The sequence below is a fragment of the Phasianus colchicus genome, chromosome 16 (assembly GCF_987193195.1).
Source record: "Phasianus colchicus chromosome 16, bPhaCol1.hap1.1, whole genome shotgun sequence".
Taxonomy (NCBI): domain Eukaryota; kingdom Metazoa; phylum Chordata; class Aves; order Galliformes; family Phasianidae; genus Phasianus; species Phasianus colchicus.
In genome coordinates, this window is record NC_143451.1 from 12,399,571 (window position 1) to 12,416,941 (window position 17,371).

General features: G+C 54.0%; 1 protein-coding gene across 10 annotated transcripts; it reads right to left on the reverse strand.

Annotated features, from left to right (window-relative positions):
* SLC29A4 (solute carrier family 29 member 4) lies at nucleotides 1-17,354 on the reverse strand. Of its 10 annotated transcripts, none has more exons than XM_090151203.1 (15): nucleotides 14,512-17,354; nucleotides 13,645-13,726; nucleotides 11,012-12,890; nucleotides 8,834-8,984; nucleotides 6,984-7,132; nucleotides 5,244-5,440; nucleotides 4,614-4,745; nucleotides 4,425-4,538; nucleotides 4,203-4,331; nucleotides 4,002-4,076; nucleotides 3,274-3,539; nucleotides 3,048-3,183; nucleotides 2,615-2,802; nucleotides 2,131-2,371; nucleotides 1-2,057 (listed from the first exon to the last, which is right to left on the reverse strand). In XM_090151203.1, the coding sequence occupies exons 5-15, from the start codon at nucleotides 7,070-7,072 to the stop codon at nucleotides 1,915-1,917; spliced, it is 1,710 nt and encodes a 569-aa protein (XP_090007329.1). In that variant the 5' UTR covers nucleotides 7,073-7,132; nucleotides 8,834-8,984; nucleotides 11,012-12,890; nucleotides 13,645-13,726; nucleotides 14,512-17,354; the 3' UTR covers nucleotides 1-1,914. The 10 variants fall into 10 exon arrangements, with proteins under 10 accessions (XP_090007329.1, XP_090007328.1, XP_090007327.1 ...); XM_090151202.1 differs by lacking the exon at nucleotides 13,645-13,726 and adding an exon at nucleotides 13,779-13,817; XM_090151201.1 differs by having other exon boundaries at nucleotides 13,645-13,817.
* Nucleotides 17,355-17,371: the final 17 nt, after the last annotated feature.

Sequence of the window (17,371 nt, forward strand, 5' to 3'; positions counted from 1 at the left end):
CTGTTGGATTGTGATTGTAAATGATCTGGGAACAGGCACCCCCACCCCCCACGCTCGAAGTGTACTGTACTTGTAGAAGCAAATGGTGTGAGCATATTTTAAAAGAGCGAGAGAGAGCGCGCGAGAGAGATTTTATGCTAATGTTAAATAGAAAGCACTTAAAACCCACTGCCTTCTATGGAACACAAGGATATTTCAGACAATCGAGAGGAAAGGAGAGCCAGGTTTTTTTGTCTTTTTTTTTTTTTTTTCGTTTTGTTTTGTTTATGTTTTGTTTAAAACAGTTTCTTTTTGGCATTCTGTTTGTTGGAGAACTCCGTGTGATCTTTTTTCATAAAAAAAAAAAAAAATTAATTGAGGAAAAAAAAACAACAACAAAAAAAAAAACAACAAAAGCAACCCACCGAAGCATCGTTCTTTGTCTCGCCTTTCCTGACTGAGGGTTCCTTCCTGTCCCAGCACAGCCCATGCCTGGTGATGGGCATGGCCCAACCTGGGCACCACGTGGCACTGTGGGGGGGTCCCTGTGTGCCCACCCCCATATGGATGGGGTCCCAATGGGTGGCCCTGAGATGTGGGATGGAATCTCAGGGCGGATAATGTGGCTGCATGGAGCAGAGGGAGCAGAAGGAGGGGAACCCATCCCTGCACTCCTCCCGAGCCCTGAAGGATGGATGGTGCATTGATGAACTGCTGGCTTTTCTTGCCTGTCTTGCCCAGTGCCTTGCTGGGGGCTCAGCATGGTGTTGGGGGGCATTTTGAGGTTCACAGCCTCCAGCCCTTGGGAGATGCACCCACAATGGGTGCAGACAGCCCCCCAAAATCACCCCCAGGGCGATTCCTGCTCCAGAGAGCCACGCTCCTCCTGCTTGCTGCCCTCAGGCAGGCCCTGCAGGTTGCCCGGAGCTCCCTTGGGCTGTGCTCCAGCCCCTCACCAGCTGCTAAGGACCTGTCCTCCCTCCCTCCTACAGCTGGCCCCCAAGCAGCCAGTGCTGGCCCTCAGCTGTTCGTCCTGCTAGCAGCAGAACCAGCCCAGAAGGGGCGAAATGCTGCCTTGGAGAAAACAGAAGTATATAAAGGCAAAACCAAAAAGCTTTTATTGATTAGGAAACGCTAAACCCGGTGTGCTGGCAAGGAGGGGAATGGGAACCTTTCAGCAGTGCCTGGCTGGCAGTGGGGCTGTAGGTGCCCTGCAGCCCATGGCTCTCATTTTTGGCAGGGGGGAGGACTGGTGTTCCTGTAGCCTAAAGCCTTTCTCCCAAGGATCTGCCGGGGTTCCCAGCCCAGCAGTGTGGCTTGCAGAAGGGATCATTGCCAAGTAAGACATACAATCTGTTTTCAGTTTGTTTTACATGATAGAAGTCAAAGCTCAGCAGTGGCCTTGGGCAGCACCCAGGGCATCGCATTCCCCCCCAGCCCACTGGAGCCTGGAGGCCGACCAAAGAGCTGAGGACAGGAGTAGAGGGCAAAAAAACCTTTTTTTTTTCTCCCCCCCCCTTTCCAGGCAGCAGTAGTGGGTGGGGGCTCTTACACAACGATTGAAGTACAGGGAAGGGTTGGGGTCATGATTTCAAGCTGTCCTCAGGGGAAAGCTGCAGCACCATCAATCAGAGCCATCTTCCTCCCTGCTCCTCTTCCTCAACAGCCCCCTATTGCTCTCTTCCCCAGTGCCATCCCCCCTCCCTTTGCGATTCTGCCGTATTTCCCTCCTCGGCCAGGGCTCAAACAGAAGACCCCTCCCAACCACTGCCCAGGGGGAGACCCCAGGAACTTTGGGACCAACAACACTGGGGGGCATCAGCCCAGGAATTGGATCTGCACAGTGCCCAGAGACCACGGGGGTGGGCAGTGAGGGCTGCTGGGGACAGCAGCAGGGCCTGGTCCCATCCTGGCCCCATTGCTCGGCCCTGGGGCTCAGTACCCCCCCAGGAAGGAGCCGTTGGAGGTTTCAGTGTAGAAACAGCTACTGTGGGACGTACTGGTGAGGCTGTAGGCAAAATAAGCCACGGCTGAGCCCAGCGTCAAGCCCGTCATGTAGGACACGGTCATGGTGTTCCCTGCAGAGAGGGACAGAGGGTGTCACCCTACACGGCTACCCCACACGGCAGCCCATGGATGGTGCAGCCCTACCTGCCAGCTCCCGCTGCTCGGGGCTCACTTTGCCAGCAGCCAGGATCATGGGGACGCTGCCAAAGTAGCCGTTGGTGATGCCCATGAGGAGGGAGAAGACGCAGGGCCAGGCGGGGTGGCCGAAGGTGGGCTGACCATTGGGGTAGACGCACATGATGAAGAGGGGGATGAAGACCACGCGGAGGCAGGAGTAGACAAGGAGGTGTGTTCCTCTCCAGTCGTAAGGCAGGGCAGCCAGGATCTGTGTGAGGGGCAGAGACCGTGCTGAGGGGAGGAGGGCAATGCAACACCCAGAAAGGGGCGGCGGGGAGAAGACAGGATGGGGGAAGGCCCGCATGTGGGAACACAACATTGGCCATGTCGGTGCTGGTTGGACACCCACAGGGTGTGGATGGCCCACAGTTCACTCATCCCCTCCTCCTCCTAAGGACATGCAAAGAGATGGAGGGGGTGAGCCGTGCCCGGTGGCAGCGATGCCTCCTACCTTGCCAACGAAGTCGGAGAGGTTGAAGATGGCCATGATGAGGATGGGCAGCCATTCCCCCAGCGTGCAGTTGTGGATCTCCGACTCCAGCCCGGGGAAGAGGCACAGCGTGATGAAGTAGGTCATGGCGATGGACAGCATGTAGGCCCAGATGAGCCGCGACACGATGTAGCGGTGGAGCAGCATGGCTGGTGGAGATGGGCAGTGAGGCTCAAACCCCCCCCCTGCACAGCCCACAGCTCTCAGCTGCGGCTGAACGATGCTGTAAGCAGGAAGGACTACCAAAGAAGCATCACCATATTTTTCAACATGTATTTTCTCCCCATGTTTTTAAGCACAAAGCCCATAGCTTGCTCCTCCTGCCCCACAAAACGCTGCTGGAACACCCCATAATAGCCAGCCAGCCTGCTCCACCCCCAAGCCCACCACCCACCTCTGAAGCTGGGCCAGCTCCTCTTGATTTTGGGTGTGGGCACATCGAAGCGCATGTAGGTACCGCTGCCGGCCAGCTCAGCTTCAGGGCCCGGGCTGCCACGGGGAGATGCCAGCTGTCCCTGCAGCCGGTCCTCCTGCACGGGGACAGGGGACACAAGCGCTGAGTCCCAGGGAGGGAGGGATATTGGGGATCAGTGGGAAGTGTCGTCGTCCCCCCGGCTTACAAATCTGATGTCCTCGGCCGTGACGTCGTGGTGGACGCGGTAGCCCGGCCCGTGGTCGCTGGCCCTGCAGGGCTCGGGGTTGCCCTTGCGGGGGCAGGAGGTGTAATAACGGACAAAGCGAGTGCGCTTCACCAGGAGGTGAAGGATGAAGCACGTCAGCTCCATGCCGATGGAGATGAAGAAGAAGATGACAGTGTTCTCCTTCTCATCCGACAGCAGCAGCTTGGTGAAGATGCGGCTCAGTGAGATGATGACCCCGGCGGTGCCTGGAGGCACAGGAGTGTGTTGGAGCCAGCTCCCATTGAGCCCTATGGCTTAGGAACCTCCCAGCAGCCTCTCCCTGCATTGGGTAGGGTGGTCCATGCGTAGAGGAGCATTGCTGGAGGTGTTCAAGAGCCACGGAGATGTGGCACTGAGGGACGTGGTTAGTGGGCACAGGATGTGTTGGAGTAGATGGTGTTAGAGGTCTCCTCCAGCCTTAACAGTTCCATGCACATGATTAGACACCACTGACCACCCTGCTTTGCTCAGGATTAGCCTCGGATGTCCCCCAAGTCGCTGGCAACCCCAGAGCCACCAGGACAGGGACCTGGGCAACCTTCTGTAGGTGAGCAGGTAGGCGGGACCAGATGGACACAGAGGTCCCATCCAACCTCAGCCATGCAGGGGCTCTGTGGTTCTGTGCTGGGGGCAGTGTGTTGTCGCACACGGGGGATGGCAATACTCACTCTCTCCTGTCATCACCCCCTGCGTGTAGCGCTTGGGCAGCAGCCCCGTGTAGCCATAGAAGCTGGATTGCTGCACTTCAGGAGAGAGGGGCAGAGGGGAGGAGGAGGAGGATTATGGCAGCAGCTGAACTACCAGGATTGGGGAGGGGGAAAGGGACCCGAGGGTTGCCTGGTAGGTTGTCCCAGGTGACCACAGCATACCTGTGCAGCCAAAGGCCACCACCCCAACAGCCACCAGGTTGATGGCGTAGGCTTGCCGTCGGGTGAAGAGCTCCAGCCAGACGTCACAGATGCTGACGAAGAGCAGGGGGCCCAGGGCAAAGAGGTAGCCTGGAGGGGGGGAGGGGGAGGTGGGGGAGATGGAGGTGGGTGGGGGGCAGTGGGGAGGCAGCACTGCCCAGGGACACGGAGATCCCAACTCACCCACAGAGATGCGGGTGTGCAGGCTCAGCAGCTCCACCAGTGCATTGTTAAGGATGACGGCCACCAAAGCCACCAGGATGTAGGTGAGGCTCATGTCAAAGACTATGGAGGTCCCTGCAGAGAGGAAGGCGGTGGGGGCTCTGCCCAGGTTTGGGGAGCAGGAAGGGCTGCAGCCACACAGAGCCCTACCTGGGTATTTATGGTGCAGGTAGTCCACATCGGTGATGAAGCTGTTGTATGGAAGGAGAAATCCAACACCAGCCAGCAGCATGGCAAAGTAGATCCCGTGGTATCGGTCCTGTGGCTCGGGGTCTTCAGAAACTGACCCAAAAAGGAGAGAAAGAGAGAGGACGTGGCAGAGGCACTGCCACACTCACTGGACTGTGTGGGATGAAGCTGTGGGGCGATGAACACAGCTTTCACATCAGTGGGGACATCAGGGCTCAACGTGTCCTGCAAGCAGCCCTGCAGCTCTCATGAACAAACACCCTCAGCCTGGAGAACGTCCCTCCAGAAATGAAAGTGTTTTAGAGAGAGGCAGAAAAACACCAGAGCTGAGGGCTCTGAGTGCTGATGGGTTTTTATAGCAGCCCCAAAACTGCCGGTGTGGGGAGAGACCTGGTGAGCACCAACCACAGAGCCCAGAGCTACAGGATGCTGCGGTGACTACAATAGCAAGCCCCAAAGAGACAATAGTTGACGTCACAGCATTACAGACCATTTGTGGCTACGAAACCATCCCAGGATCTCCTAACTGGGTGGGAAAAGCACAGGGAGAGGCAGCTCCCTCCCTCCCTCCCATCGCATGCCATCCCTCACCCGGCTCCATGAAGGTGAGCACGCCCTTGGCCTGGCTGCCCCGCTGCAGCTCGTCCTCCTCCAGCTGGTAGCTGTCGAAGCTGAAGCTCATCACCACGTTGCCTTCGGGTGTCCCCATCGGGCTCAGCTCTTTGAGGTGCTCTGTTCCCACCGATCCCATCGCAGACGGTCTGGGGAGGGATAGGGGAGACTCCAGGCTGTGGGTCACAAGTGAGCGAGGGTCCTCGTGGGTTTTGGTTCAGACCGCAGGGGGGGGGAGACCACCCCAAACCGAGCTTCACCACCGGGCATCCTGCAGCACCACCCGAAATGCCCTCCATCCCCCGGGCCCCGCTCTGCATTACCGGTGCCAGTCGCTAGATGCCAGCCTGCCCCGTGCCCGCTGCCCACCGACCGCCCTGCAGAGACGAACCTCCGAGGAGGCGGCAGGACGAGGCAGGAAAAAAAAAAAAATCAATGCAAGTGATTTGTCTGATCTCGCCGCGAGACGCGGTGTTCGCAGGGACACGGAGGTTTTGCAGCCTTTCCCTGCTGCCAGGATGGGGCGGGCTGCGAACACAGAGCCTGCAAGTGCAAGCCTAAATGCTAAAACGCATCAGGCAGAGCGGAGATGCTGTGGCCCTGAGGCCATGCAGAAGTCGTAGTGCTGGGGGGGCAGGTCAGGGTCCCCAGCACACCCGGGCTGAAGGCAGCATTCATCCTGGAGCCCCATCAGGGCACGTTTCAAGTGAGAGCATCGCTCCATCTCATTGCTCACAGGAGATCTGGATGACCCCATCCACTGGTGCTACCCCAGGAGATAAAACCCAACAGGAAGCTTCTCCCAGGGTGCTGGCAGAGCCCAGTGTGGGGCTTTTACCCAAAAGAATCCCAGTAGATCACACTGATTGGGAGCACCCCATAGATAACAGTGCTGCCCCGAACTTCTCCATGGTACGGGATGAGCTGCACAGCCACCCCTGCATCCACACACCGGGATCAATCAATCTTATTTTCCCTTTTGGATCTACAGGGATGAGGGCCAGGGCCTGTCACCTCTCTGGGTGGGTGCAGAGTGAGGGACAGAGCAGAGGATGCTCCCGGAGGGGATGAGAGGATGATTATTATAATTGGGAAAAGGGTCCTTGACAAAAGGAGGCGCTTCCACGGGGGATGATTTTATCAACGTGATTATTTTGTTCTGGCAAAAAAAAAGGCTCCCCATCTTGGGAATTCATCAAACCCCACCGGAGGAGATGCGCGGTCGAGGTGAGGATGCTGGGGGAGGAGAGGGGGGGGGTCTGAGGAAGGGGTTCGTCTCCCTCCCCTCCCTCCCCGCCGCCCAGCCCCGTTTCCCCCCCAGCCCCAGACAAAGCCGGTCCCGTTCTCACCCAACAGGTCGGCACCGCTCTCACCTCCCTCCTCCGCGCCAGCTCTGCGGCACCGGCCCTTCCAGCCGCCTCAGCCCCCGGCGGATCCCCCCGGCCCCTCCATGGCGGAGCTCCGTTCTCGGGGTGGGGGCACCAGCGAACGCGGCGGCGGCTCCGAGCGGGGGCGGCTCCGTCCCCACCTCCCGCCCCTCCCCACCCCTCCGCCGCCCCTCCCCGGCAGCGATGGCCCCGAGGCACTGAAATGGCTTTTCTGCCGAACGGAGCGCGTCCACGGCTCTGCCTGTAGACACGGCCCGTAGGGACCGCCTATAGGGACCGCCCAGAGCTGCGGGGCTGCAAACGGAGCATTCGTCAACACGAGAAACCGTACCTCGTTTCATTCAGAACACAAGCTTCGCTCCCATTGCAGGGAGCTCTCTCTTCCCCTCCAAACATGAGATGGGCCGAGGGGTCCAGCATTGGCTGTTCCAAAGATGGATGGATGCAGGGATGGGATGGATGATCATGGAATCAACATGGCTGGAAAAGACCCCCAAGATTAGCCAGTCCAACAGGCCACCCATCACCAGTGTTTCCCACTAAACCACATCCCTTGGCACAACATCTACGTGTTTCTTGAACATCTCCAGCAAAAATTCTGCACGATGGACAGAGGGATGGATGGATGAATGTACAGGCAGGATGGATGGGTAGAAGTAGAGGGAGAGTGCATGGACATATGGAGGGATTTATGGATAGGATGGATGGATGTACAGTTATGGTGGATGGCTGGAGAGGTGGGCAGATGGATGGAGAGAACAACAGGCTGATGGACAAAAGCATCGCACAGGTTGGGGACATCAAAAATCACCCAGTTCCAACCCCCCTGCTGTGTGTTGGTTGCCCCCCTGTCCAACCTGGCCATAAATGCCTCCAAAGATGGAGGTGATGCAGCTCTGTTTAGCAGCATGCAGAAAACTGAAGGGTTGTGGGGGCAGTGAATTGGGAAGCCCCTTCTCCTCCTCACCACTGGGATTGAAAGTGGGAAACCAGCAGCATGGTGGGGACACATCTGGGGAGAGGATGCACGACCCCAAGGAGGGTGCTGCAGGCAGGGACAGCACGAGTGTCCCACCACCATGAGCAGGGCAGGAGCCCTCAGCCCCAATTGGGTTGTAAAGATGGGGGAGGGGGGACCCCCACAACCCCACCACCAGGGCAGGGATGGAGCAGAACAACCCTACGAGACACCAAAGAATCCCAGCTTGGCATCACCACGCTGTGAGCACGGCACAAAAAGAGCAGGGCGAGCTGCAGTATCTGTGCACGGCTTTTCCCTGCTGCCTCCGCACTGCCGGCAGCGTTACTCACCCAGCAGCAGTCACAGCTCTTCTGCCACACAGCTAAAAGTCAGGGGTCCTATAGAAGCTGTGGGTCCCACAAAAGCCTCCGAGCTCATGTCAGCATCCTAACTGCCTTAGAGTGTATTTGGGGCTCTGGGAGATGCTGTGAGCACACACCTCGAGGCAGGGAGCAGCCCTGATTTTACCCTGAAATCACACAACCCCATCATTTCCAATTCAGGGAAGGAGGAGTTTGCCAACTCCCTTTGACTCAATGCTGTCAGAGGTGCAAATCCCAAAAGCAACCCCAGGATATGCACACAGGGCTGAAATGAGGCCACAGTGCTATTTGCAACACAGAGACGGGGCTGGAGGCAGGCTTGGAGCCAAAGACGTGCTTCCAACCCCAGCAACAAACACACAGAAACCTCTGCAGCTCGGGGCAGCCCTGCCATGAATCCCTTCTGAGCGTTCTCTCCTCATTTCACCCTCCCAAAAGGCAGCACCAGACCCTGCTGCCCTCCCACGACGCCCTGTGCTGGTATGGGGCTCTGCTGCAGGCCCCGAGCTGGGTGTTCCCACTGAGCTTTGCCACTCTTCAATTTTTCAGCTGGACCTGAATAATTCAGCTGTGATGGAGCTGGCACGAGGGCTGTGAGCTTGGATGCTCCCCGGGTTTCCGCTTGACCCACTTTAAAGGCCCAAACTCCCACCAGCTGCAGTGCTCTGCATGCAGCAGGGCGATGCTGGACCGGTCCCAATGGCACTGGGGACATCCCACAGCTCAGCCTCCCCTGGGCCATCAAACAGCAGAGCATCCCTCACCAAATGTCAGTGCTTCGGGCTGCAAAGCGCAGAGGTTTGGAGGCATTTTTTCCCTTTCCCATCAGGGCCTCACCTCACTGCTCTGAGCGCTGATTAATTCCACAGGGAGGAATGAGGCGATGCCATCTCATTTGGCCGGGAGATGCTGGATGGGGGCAGCCTCCAGAAATGCCCCTTGGTGTGCTCTTCCTTCCAGCAGAGTTGGGTTTTGTTAACTGTCATCACTGCAGAGAAAAGAGAAACCTTTCAGGAGCATCCCATCACACTGCCAAACCAGACCCCACCGAGCCCCCGGGCCCACAGCCCAGCTCAGTGCTCCCAGGAACACCAAGCTTCCATCTCTTCCACTTCATGGGACCATGATGGTGCTTTCCTCATTCATTCCCCTCCTGGAAACCCTTCTTTAACCAACACTGCAGCCTCCGCATCCTTCTCCCAAGGCTGCTCTGAAATGCACGCTGACCCCCCAGCATTGCCTTTGCACAGATTTATTGGGGATTGAAGGACAGCGCTGCACTTTGGGGGTTACCCCATTACAGCACATCCCTCTGCCCACACCGCTGTGCTGTGAGGGCTGCAGGAACCAGGAGGGACCTCAGCCTTGTTCCTCTCCTTTCCTCTTTTCTTGTTAGAACAAATTTGCATCCCTCGCTAATTAATCCAAGATGAGCTGCTAATTCAGCTCCTTGATTGCAACTTTGCATAATCGCTGCACGCACACACAGCACAGGGGGGGATGTGAAGGAGACAATCAGCACTGGGTGCACAGGGGGGGCCCTCCAGCAGCTCCCACTCATCCCGGCTCTTTACAGAGCAGGTGGAAAGCAGAGATTTTCCTCTAACAGCAGAAAATGGTGACACCCCCCAGGATCCACCTTTGAGTTGCTTTTTCCCCCATGCTGATCTCAAAGGACCTCCAGCACAACCTGAGCTCCTCTGGACATGGGGAAACCACAGAACTGGAGTACAGCACAGCCCAGGGGCCATTCCTGGAGATCAGCACATTCTGCCCTCCCATCTCCACACTGCTCCAGAGTGAACCCTCTGCACCCCATGGGCGCTCAACCACACACTGACTGCATCCAACCCCAACCCAAAGCCCCCCCACCCCAAGCACCACGGGGCAGCGTAGCAGACCTGAGCCCCAATGGCACTGTTTGGGGGGAAAATCTGCTTTTCCTGTCACCCACAGCCCACGCAGGGTGCACAGCCCTGCTGCTGACACATGGGTTGTGCCCCACTCCACCTCTCCCATCCGAACACAGACCCCCACACCAACCAACCCCCCTCCAATTCTGGCACTGCACCCCCCAGGGCTGGGCCATAGGCTCCCCATTGAGCATCAGAGCCACTTCCAGCCCCACAAACACAGCACCCAGCCTCCACAAACCGCAGCACACACAAAGGGTTGGGCTCCATTGGCACACACTGCACGTTACCACCTCACGGGGGGGGGATTTGCATCAGCTATGGGGAGCGCTGCGAATAGCGGGGACAATGGGGAAGTCAATGCATTAAAGTGCTTAGGGGGAAAAAAAAATCTGATAAAGGAATAAACCGGTTAAGGGAATACATAATTCACAGCCCAGTTATTCAAATCCCGCCTTAGAGGAAATCCTCTTAGAGCGATCACCTGATTGTGTGCTAAAATCCTAATTGAATAAGAACAGAATTATGTATTTATGCCATCAACTGCGCAACCACCAGCACATGCAGCTGTTTGCAGACAGACCTGAGGGGCTGCAGGGCCAACACTGCTGGGGGTGAGTGGGACCCCCCCAAAAAAAACCACATTAGGACCTCCCACCCAAAATCTTACTGGGGGGAGGGGGTTTTTCTTCCCGTCCATCGCATCCCCTATAAACACAGCCATTTATGTATCTGTTTCCCCCCCTCTTTTCTCACGCTGTTGCACTGCTCTACCCAGGTCCAGCTCCATTTAAAAGCTATTTAAGGAACAAAAAAAAACCCACACAAAACCAGCCTCCCAGATCCCCAACCCAACCCCCAGCTCCCCATTGCTCCAACACAAGCTGACATTGCTGCAGCACTCCGGAGGTAATTGAATATCCCAGAGTGCAGCAGCTCACGCAGCTCCGACACAAACAAGCAGAGCACTGAGCGTGGGGCCGTGCCCTGTGCACAGCTGAGACAACATCATGAGAGCACAGCACACCCCAAATCCAGGCAGGCAATGGGCTGCAGGTTGCTTTTTTTGGGTTTGGGGAGGGGGGTGCAATATTTGATTTACAGGGCCTTGATGTGCTGCATCCCGATGGCAACCCGGAGCTGCAGGGAGGTGGGGATGTTTTCCCTCCTGGTGCATGAGGGGCCCTCCAGGATGGGATTGGAGATGGGCTCAGGGTGTGCAGCTGCAGCAGGGCTGGCAGTGGCTGCTCTTTGGGGCTGCAGAGGCCATCTTTCGCAGCGCATCAGTTGGCTTCCAACTCCACCATCTGAAATCAGTTATTGAAAGAGAAATCGCCACCCAACTGCTTGAAATGCAAATGGCCTCGGGAGACATGAAAGTCTGCTCCACACCTGAGTGGTGAAGAAGGAAAGAGATGAGGCTCTCATCTCTGCCTCCCTGCTCTGGGTTTTGAAGTCATTTTGGGCTGAAAGGGAAAGGAGATGCTCAGTGCCACCCAATGGGGTCACAGGGTGCTGAAGGGCTGCAGGGCAGCGCTGGGGCTCAGAGCAGAGATCTGCCATGGGGTAAGGAAGGGCTCACAGTCCCCAGCTGTGCTGGCCATGCAGCATCCTGCACTGTTTGCCAGCCGTTCTGCTCCCCGGGCAGCTCTGGGGCTGGGCTGAACACGGAGCAATTTTCCCCATCCTGTTCGTGGCACCCAACGCTGGTGCTGGGAAGGGGATCTGAGCACGCACGCATTAAGGGCGCAGCAAACAGGGCGCATGGATGGGGAGCAGAGAAGTGCTGTGGGGAGGGGAAGGGACGAAAGAAGTAGGGATGGATGCGATGGATGCTCACTGAGGAAGGAGCAGGGCTGCTCCGGGCCGCGCAGCACACCCCATCTAGCGGCTGCTGGGCGGCAGAGCCCGGCTCCCCCCCGACCCCCGGCACAGCTCCGTGTTCATGGTTGCCAGTGCTGACCTACGGGTGGGGGCACCCAAAAGTGACAGCCTCCATACCGCGCAGAGCCATTGCTCTGCATCGCTCAGCACTCCTTAGCACACCTCACAGCAGCCCATGCCAGCTCTCTCAGGGCTTTTTGCCCCTGGAAAAGCACTCAGAACATCACAGTACTGTCAAAATCCTCTGGCTTAACATTATGGGCTTACCTGGATTTTACAGATCTGAAATCCTTTCTTGTAACCTCACTGTGCAGCCTTCTAAAAACTTATTGCTAAGAAAAGAAAAAGTGCACCCAGGTGCTGGAACAGCCAGCATCACATTTCCTCACCTCCAGCAGGTTGGGCAGGAAGCCCTCATTAGCTCACAGCACACCTTTAATTAGCTGAAGAAGTCTCTGCTAAAGGCCTGGCAGAGCTGTGCAGGACAGAAGCAGCACATGAGAGGTGTGTGCTCAGGGATGGATAAGCACACACAGGCAAACCACCAGCCTGAACACAACTGCAGCTGCTTGCTTCAATGGTATGAACCTATCGTTAGGATTTCTATATAGGCAGCACTCTGGCCCAAAGGTTCACCTTTGATGATGCTTTGCAGTGATCCATATGCAGGGCAGCAGCCGCACCTCCTGTGCCACCAATGGGTCCAGGTGAGCACCCCCACCTTGGGCACAGGGACAAAGGTGCCACCACCTTGCCTGGAAGTCACTGCCACTCACTGAATGCAAACAGCCTTCTCTGATCCGCAGCTTGCTCCAGGCAGAAGAAGGGAAACGTCATCAGCAGCTGAATGAACAGTTTAGAATCACTCATCCGTGCTAACACAGCTGATTCTGCCTGCAGCAAGGGACAGCACATAAATGGCACCAACATTGCTCTCCAGAGCCAGATCAGGAGAGGAGACGTCTGCAGCTTCACTGAGTTCACTGCACAACAGTCATGCAGAAGAATAAAGACCTTCCATCACCATGTGCTCCTCCACCACCAGACAGAGCAGGCTCCCTCTGTCACCCACCCTGCTTGGAGGGTTTGTCACAGTTCTGCAAAGGAAAAGATGCATGCAGGAGGTGTCACCTCACCCACCTGCAGGGCTCACTCCAGAACTCCCCCCTGGGCTGAAGGTGAGAAGCAGCAAGCTCTGAGTGACAGCACAGCAAGCAGGGAACATACGTGAAAACATTGCTACAGATGCAACCCACAGAATGAAGTATAAAGGAAGTCACCTAAACTCACCTGAGGAACAGGAGAAAAACACAAACCCAAGTCCCTCAAGAAGAGCTTTAAGGAGGAGGAAGGGTAAAATTGTGGTTTCAAGCAAAATATACCAGAAGCAGCTCAGCTGGTCCTTCCCCTGTCTCAGCAAAAGTCAAGCTGAGTTTTTTTTGAGAGCTGCTGCACAGCAAAGATAGAAGGTTTATTACTGCTGGCAGTTGGGTTTGAGCCACAGCAGCCAGAACACACAGCATCACCTTCAGCTCGTCCGGCCCCACCTCCAAGCAGCACACAAAAGGAAGACGACACAGAATACTTATCACAACACATTTAATTGCTTATGCAGTTATAAAATTACAAAGAGCGATGGGCCAGCAGTGAGAGCCACACACCTGGGGAGGCGGAATGTTAGGCAGATTTTTCCAATTATCAACAGAGATATTGAACAGTAGGTGAGAACTGCAGGATGCAGCGTTTTTTTGGGGGGGGTGCAGAAGCAAAAGCAAACAGATCCAAGTAGGGAAAGGGTTGAGCTGCTGCCCCATAGGGACCTGGAGAGGTGCAGGTTTGGGAACGACTCACCACTCCTGAGAAACGAGTTGGACACATGCAAGGGCAGCAGGGAAGGCAGCACACAACTGCTGCAGCCACAGCACCAGCACACCTGCAACGAGCACAGCTGCAGCTATTTGCAAGCCAGGATGAAGACTTCTCACCCATTATTTTCAAGGCAGTGTAAGATGTGGTTGGCCAATCTGAAGTGTGGTAAAAACAAAGGCATGTTACAGTTTGAAATAATTGGAATTTGCTCAATTCCTTTGGTTGTGCAACTGGAATCTGAAAGGATGTGTTTACAGTCTGAGCCATGCTTTCTTCATTGCAAGCCTTTGTGCAGCACAGATTCCAGAAAGACTGCTCTGCACATGTGGAGATGCCATTCTGCCTTGCTCTCAGATATTAACATGTTAAACCAAGGAGACTGTTAGCCAGGACATCTGGAGCACAGAACAAATCTCTGCAGTGCTTAATCTCCACCAACGCTTTGGACAAAGCCTCCTGTTGCTCTGCAAACACCAGCAGAACGCCTGCACGTCTAAGTGGTACAGTGAGCAGCTTAGCAAGCTATAAGGAAGGAAATTCTACAGTCTTACTGCACGTTGCTTTGGTGCTAATGCCATTATTAGAGCCAAGAGAGCACAGCATGGGACATAACAAAGCTTTCTGCTCATCAGCTCCTCAGGTCTCTGTGCTAACCTACCCAGACCTGGGGGCTCCTCAGTCCATCCCTCCCTTTTACTATTACACACAGATCAGACACACGTTCCCTTTGTGGAGACACCTGTCCCTGTGCTCAGAGCTCTCTCAGAGATTTGCACTGAGGAACACATGAACAGCCCCCTCCCCTCTGCTCCCAACCAATCTCCATAGAAATAGGTGTAAGGAACTCACCCAGGACCAGAGGCAAAGCGGTGCCAGAGGGAGAACTCACACAACTGGTCTTGCTGAACAGAGTCACTGAAGAAACAGCTTCTGCTAATCTCACTGCACTTTTAACTTCCTGCTCCTCTGCCAGGCCCAGCCTTGTAACTGCTAGATGTGTATCTATCGCTCGTGTTTTGGAAACTCTGACATAAGAGTCCAGAGCAGATAAAAGCTGTCTGCCTCAGAACATGAAAGATGAAATAGGGTAAACACACAGATGTCGAGACAGCAGCAAAGCGTGCACACTTGCTGCCTATTTGCACATCAAGTGAGACAGCTCTTTCCCTACAGTACTCACTGGGAACAGATCCCACTGCAATTTAAGACCTGAGTTTCAGATTCCAAGTTTAAAAGCATTTCCCTCCCCCCTCTCCCCTCCCCTCTCATCCTCTCCCCCTTACCCCAGCTTTGGTTGTTTCTGTTGTCCATTTCTGTCCCTAACACTTCATAAGGATCAAGAGGTACAGTCCATATCCAGAGAGAGATGCTCACTGACACAAAACAAGCACCATCCTTCCAAGGAAGGTCAGCCTACAATGAGAAGTTGTATGGTTGTTCCCATACCAGCCCACACAGCCACCTCCAGGCTACCCTGGGCAATCTGGGGCTGTAGGACCATCAGAATAGAAATGCTTGGCACCACCTGATCCACAGAGCAGTGAGTTCAGCTCCACCCTGAGGTGAGGAAACAGCTGCAAACAGCATTTCTGGTATGTTTAAAGGGAAAAAAATAAGTATGTATTTGCATAACTGGGATGAAACCCCATCCTGAAGGAATGGAAACTTTGGTAGCATACCACAGGAGGGCAGTTACTGAGGGCCTAAGGCCATCAGAGAGAAATGAGATTAGTTGTGTTTATCCAAGAAAAAAAAATATATCCTCATATAATGAACCTGAACAACACCACTGACCATCACTCATGCTAAACACACCATCAGCTGGGACCAGACACCCCCTGCTCCATGTTGCTCACTCACCCCAGAACATTTCTACTTTCTCTTTCTCTTCTATCTCCAAGAAGACCTTCCTTATTAAAACAGGAAAAAAACCCACAACTTTAACAGGCTTCCAATTAGGAGCAAAGCAAACAGGGCACAGTGTGTCACCAGTCAGTCTGTAGCACAGAAGGAGGGTAACTACAGCACACAGAAGAAAACTACAGTGAATACAGAATCTCCCAACTCACCAATGGAAAATATCCAGGTGTAAAAACTAAGGATTAATATCTGTTTAAGTATCTCAATTTTTGGCAGTAAAAGATAGCAAACATATTAAAGGTGACAGCAGTATCTTGCTCTGTAATATGGCCTTTGTTACAACTCAGAAGTTTTAACACTTGTGCTTAGCATACCCGTGTTGCTCATGTATGCTGACTGCTTAACTCTGTTTGTAGACTCTGTGCCAAGCCTCCAGGTACATTATCAGGAATGTCACCAGCCTTAGTCTGGAACAAGCAGGCATCTGACAGCACCCGTGGGGTTCAGTCTGCCAGCAAAGCTCATCGAGCTTATATTTACTTTAAGACTTGTATTTTACTCTGCAGTTTGGTGCTTCACAGCAAAGCTGATAGCACTAGTAAAAAAAAAAAAAGTAATTCCAGATCATGGAATTTAGTTGTCAGCCAGAGCTTAAAGTCAGGAGACTGTATGAGATTTCAGCACGGCTCAGCAGTTTGCTTCAAATGTGCTGGATTGTGGAGAGGATGCCACAAATCGATCAAGTCAACTGTTTAGGACAGCCAAGGGTTTTCAGTGAATACACAAGCCTGATCCCTTACTTCCCAGAAGTTTGGTAGAAGAAGAATGGTAACAGCAGCCTCACTGATACAGGTAGCTCCCTTAGGCAGGAGCTATCACTGTCTTCTGTTCTTAAATGAAATGGAATCCCAACTAACCACAGAGTGCTCTGAGAAGAACAGCCACCAATCGACACTGCTTGACAGAAGACCTGTTAATGGTACCAAAAGCCTAAAAGCACGTCACCATTTAGCAGTGGTAGGAAGTTCACATACACAGTTAAGTCAGGGTTCTGTCCTGCCCTCAAGATCTGCAGTTTCCTTGTCTACTTCTATTTTCACTTCTTTGCAAATAGTCAGTAGAGCCAAATGAAGCATCCCACAGCGCTACACAAAAGGCAAAGCAGGTTCATTTTGGCAAAGGAAAGTCACACTCACCAAGTACTTTGCTAATCGTTTGTTCACTAACTGTTATCCAAGACTTAAAGAAGGCACATTACAACCCTAAAAATAGACTGCAGCACTGCTCAGCCTTGGACAGCCCCAGCCAGGGTCAGGGCTGTTATGCATTTATTCCAAAATTGCCAGAGACAGCCAGTCCTTGGAGAGTAACACAGGAGGTACTCTGACAGAAAGGGAAATAAAAAGAAGAGCATGGTTATCCAACAGAAGAGAACCCAGAAGAAAATTAATCTTTCAAAATCACTTATATTTACATCAGTATCTGAAAAAAAGCCCCAAACCTTCACTATTAGAGCAGTACAGTCAGCTCCAGACTGAAGAGAAGAAAGGATTGAGTTATGCCTTCTAGCTGAAAACCTTAAGGCTGTTCAAATAATAGGGCTGCCATACCCTGCAGGAGCTTCCATCCAGTCTGATAGAATCATTGCTTTGGATAATTAATAAAAGTATAAAAAAAGTTATTGCTACTCTGCCAAGGAAACAGAACAATCTACAGGAGAGAAAGTGCATCCCAAGTCCTTAAAAAAAAAAAAAGAAAACAAAAATCAGCCACTGTGGGCTACAGATTCCCAAGTACTAGAGGTGTACAAACAAGCCTCTAGCAATCCCTCTTTCCTTCTAGCTTTCTT

Bases quoted from the DNA above. Each gene is read 5' to 3' on its own strand.
- SLC29A4 (XM_090151204.1), bottom strand. From the start codon at position 7,072: ATGCTGGACCCCTCGGCCCATCTCATGTTTGGAGGGGAAGAGAGAGCT. The intron at 4,746-5,243 runs GTGAGGGATGGC...TTTTTGGGTCAG, and splicing joins GCTCACCTTCATGGAGCCGG to TTTCTGAAGACCCCGAGCCA. The intron at 2,803-3,047 runs GTGGGTGGTGGG...CATCTCCACCAG, and splicing joins GAGCTGGCCCAGCTTCAGAG to CCATGCTGCTCCACCGCTAC.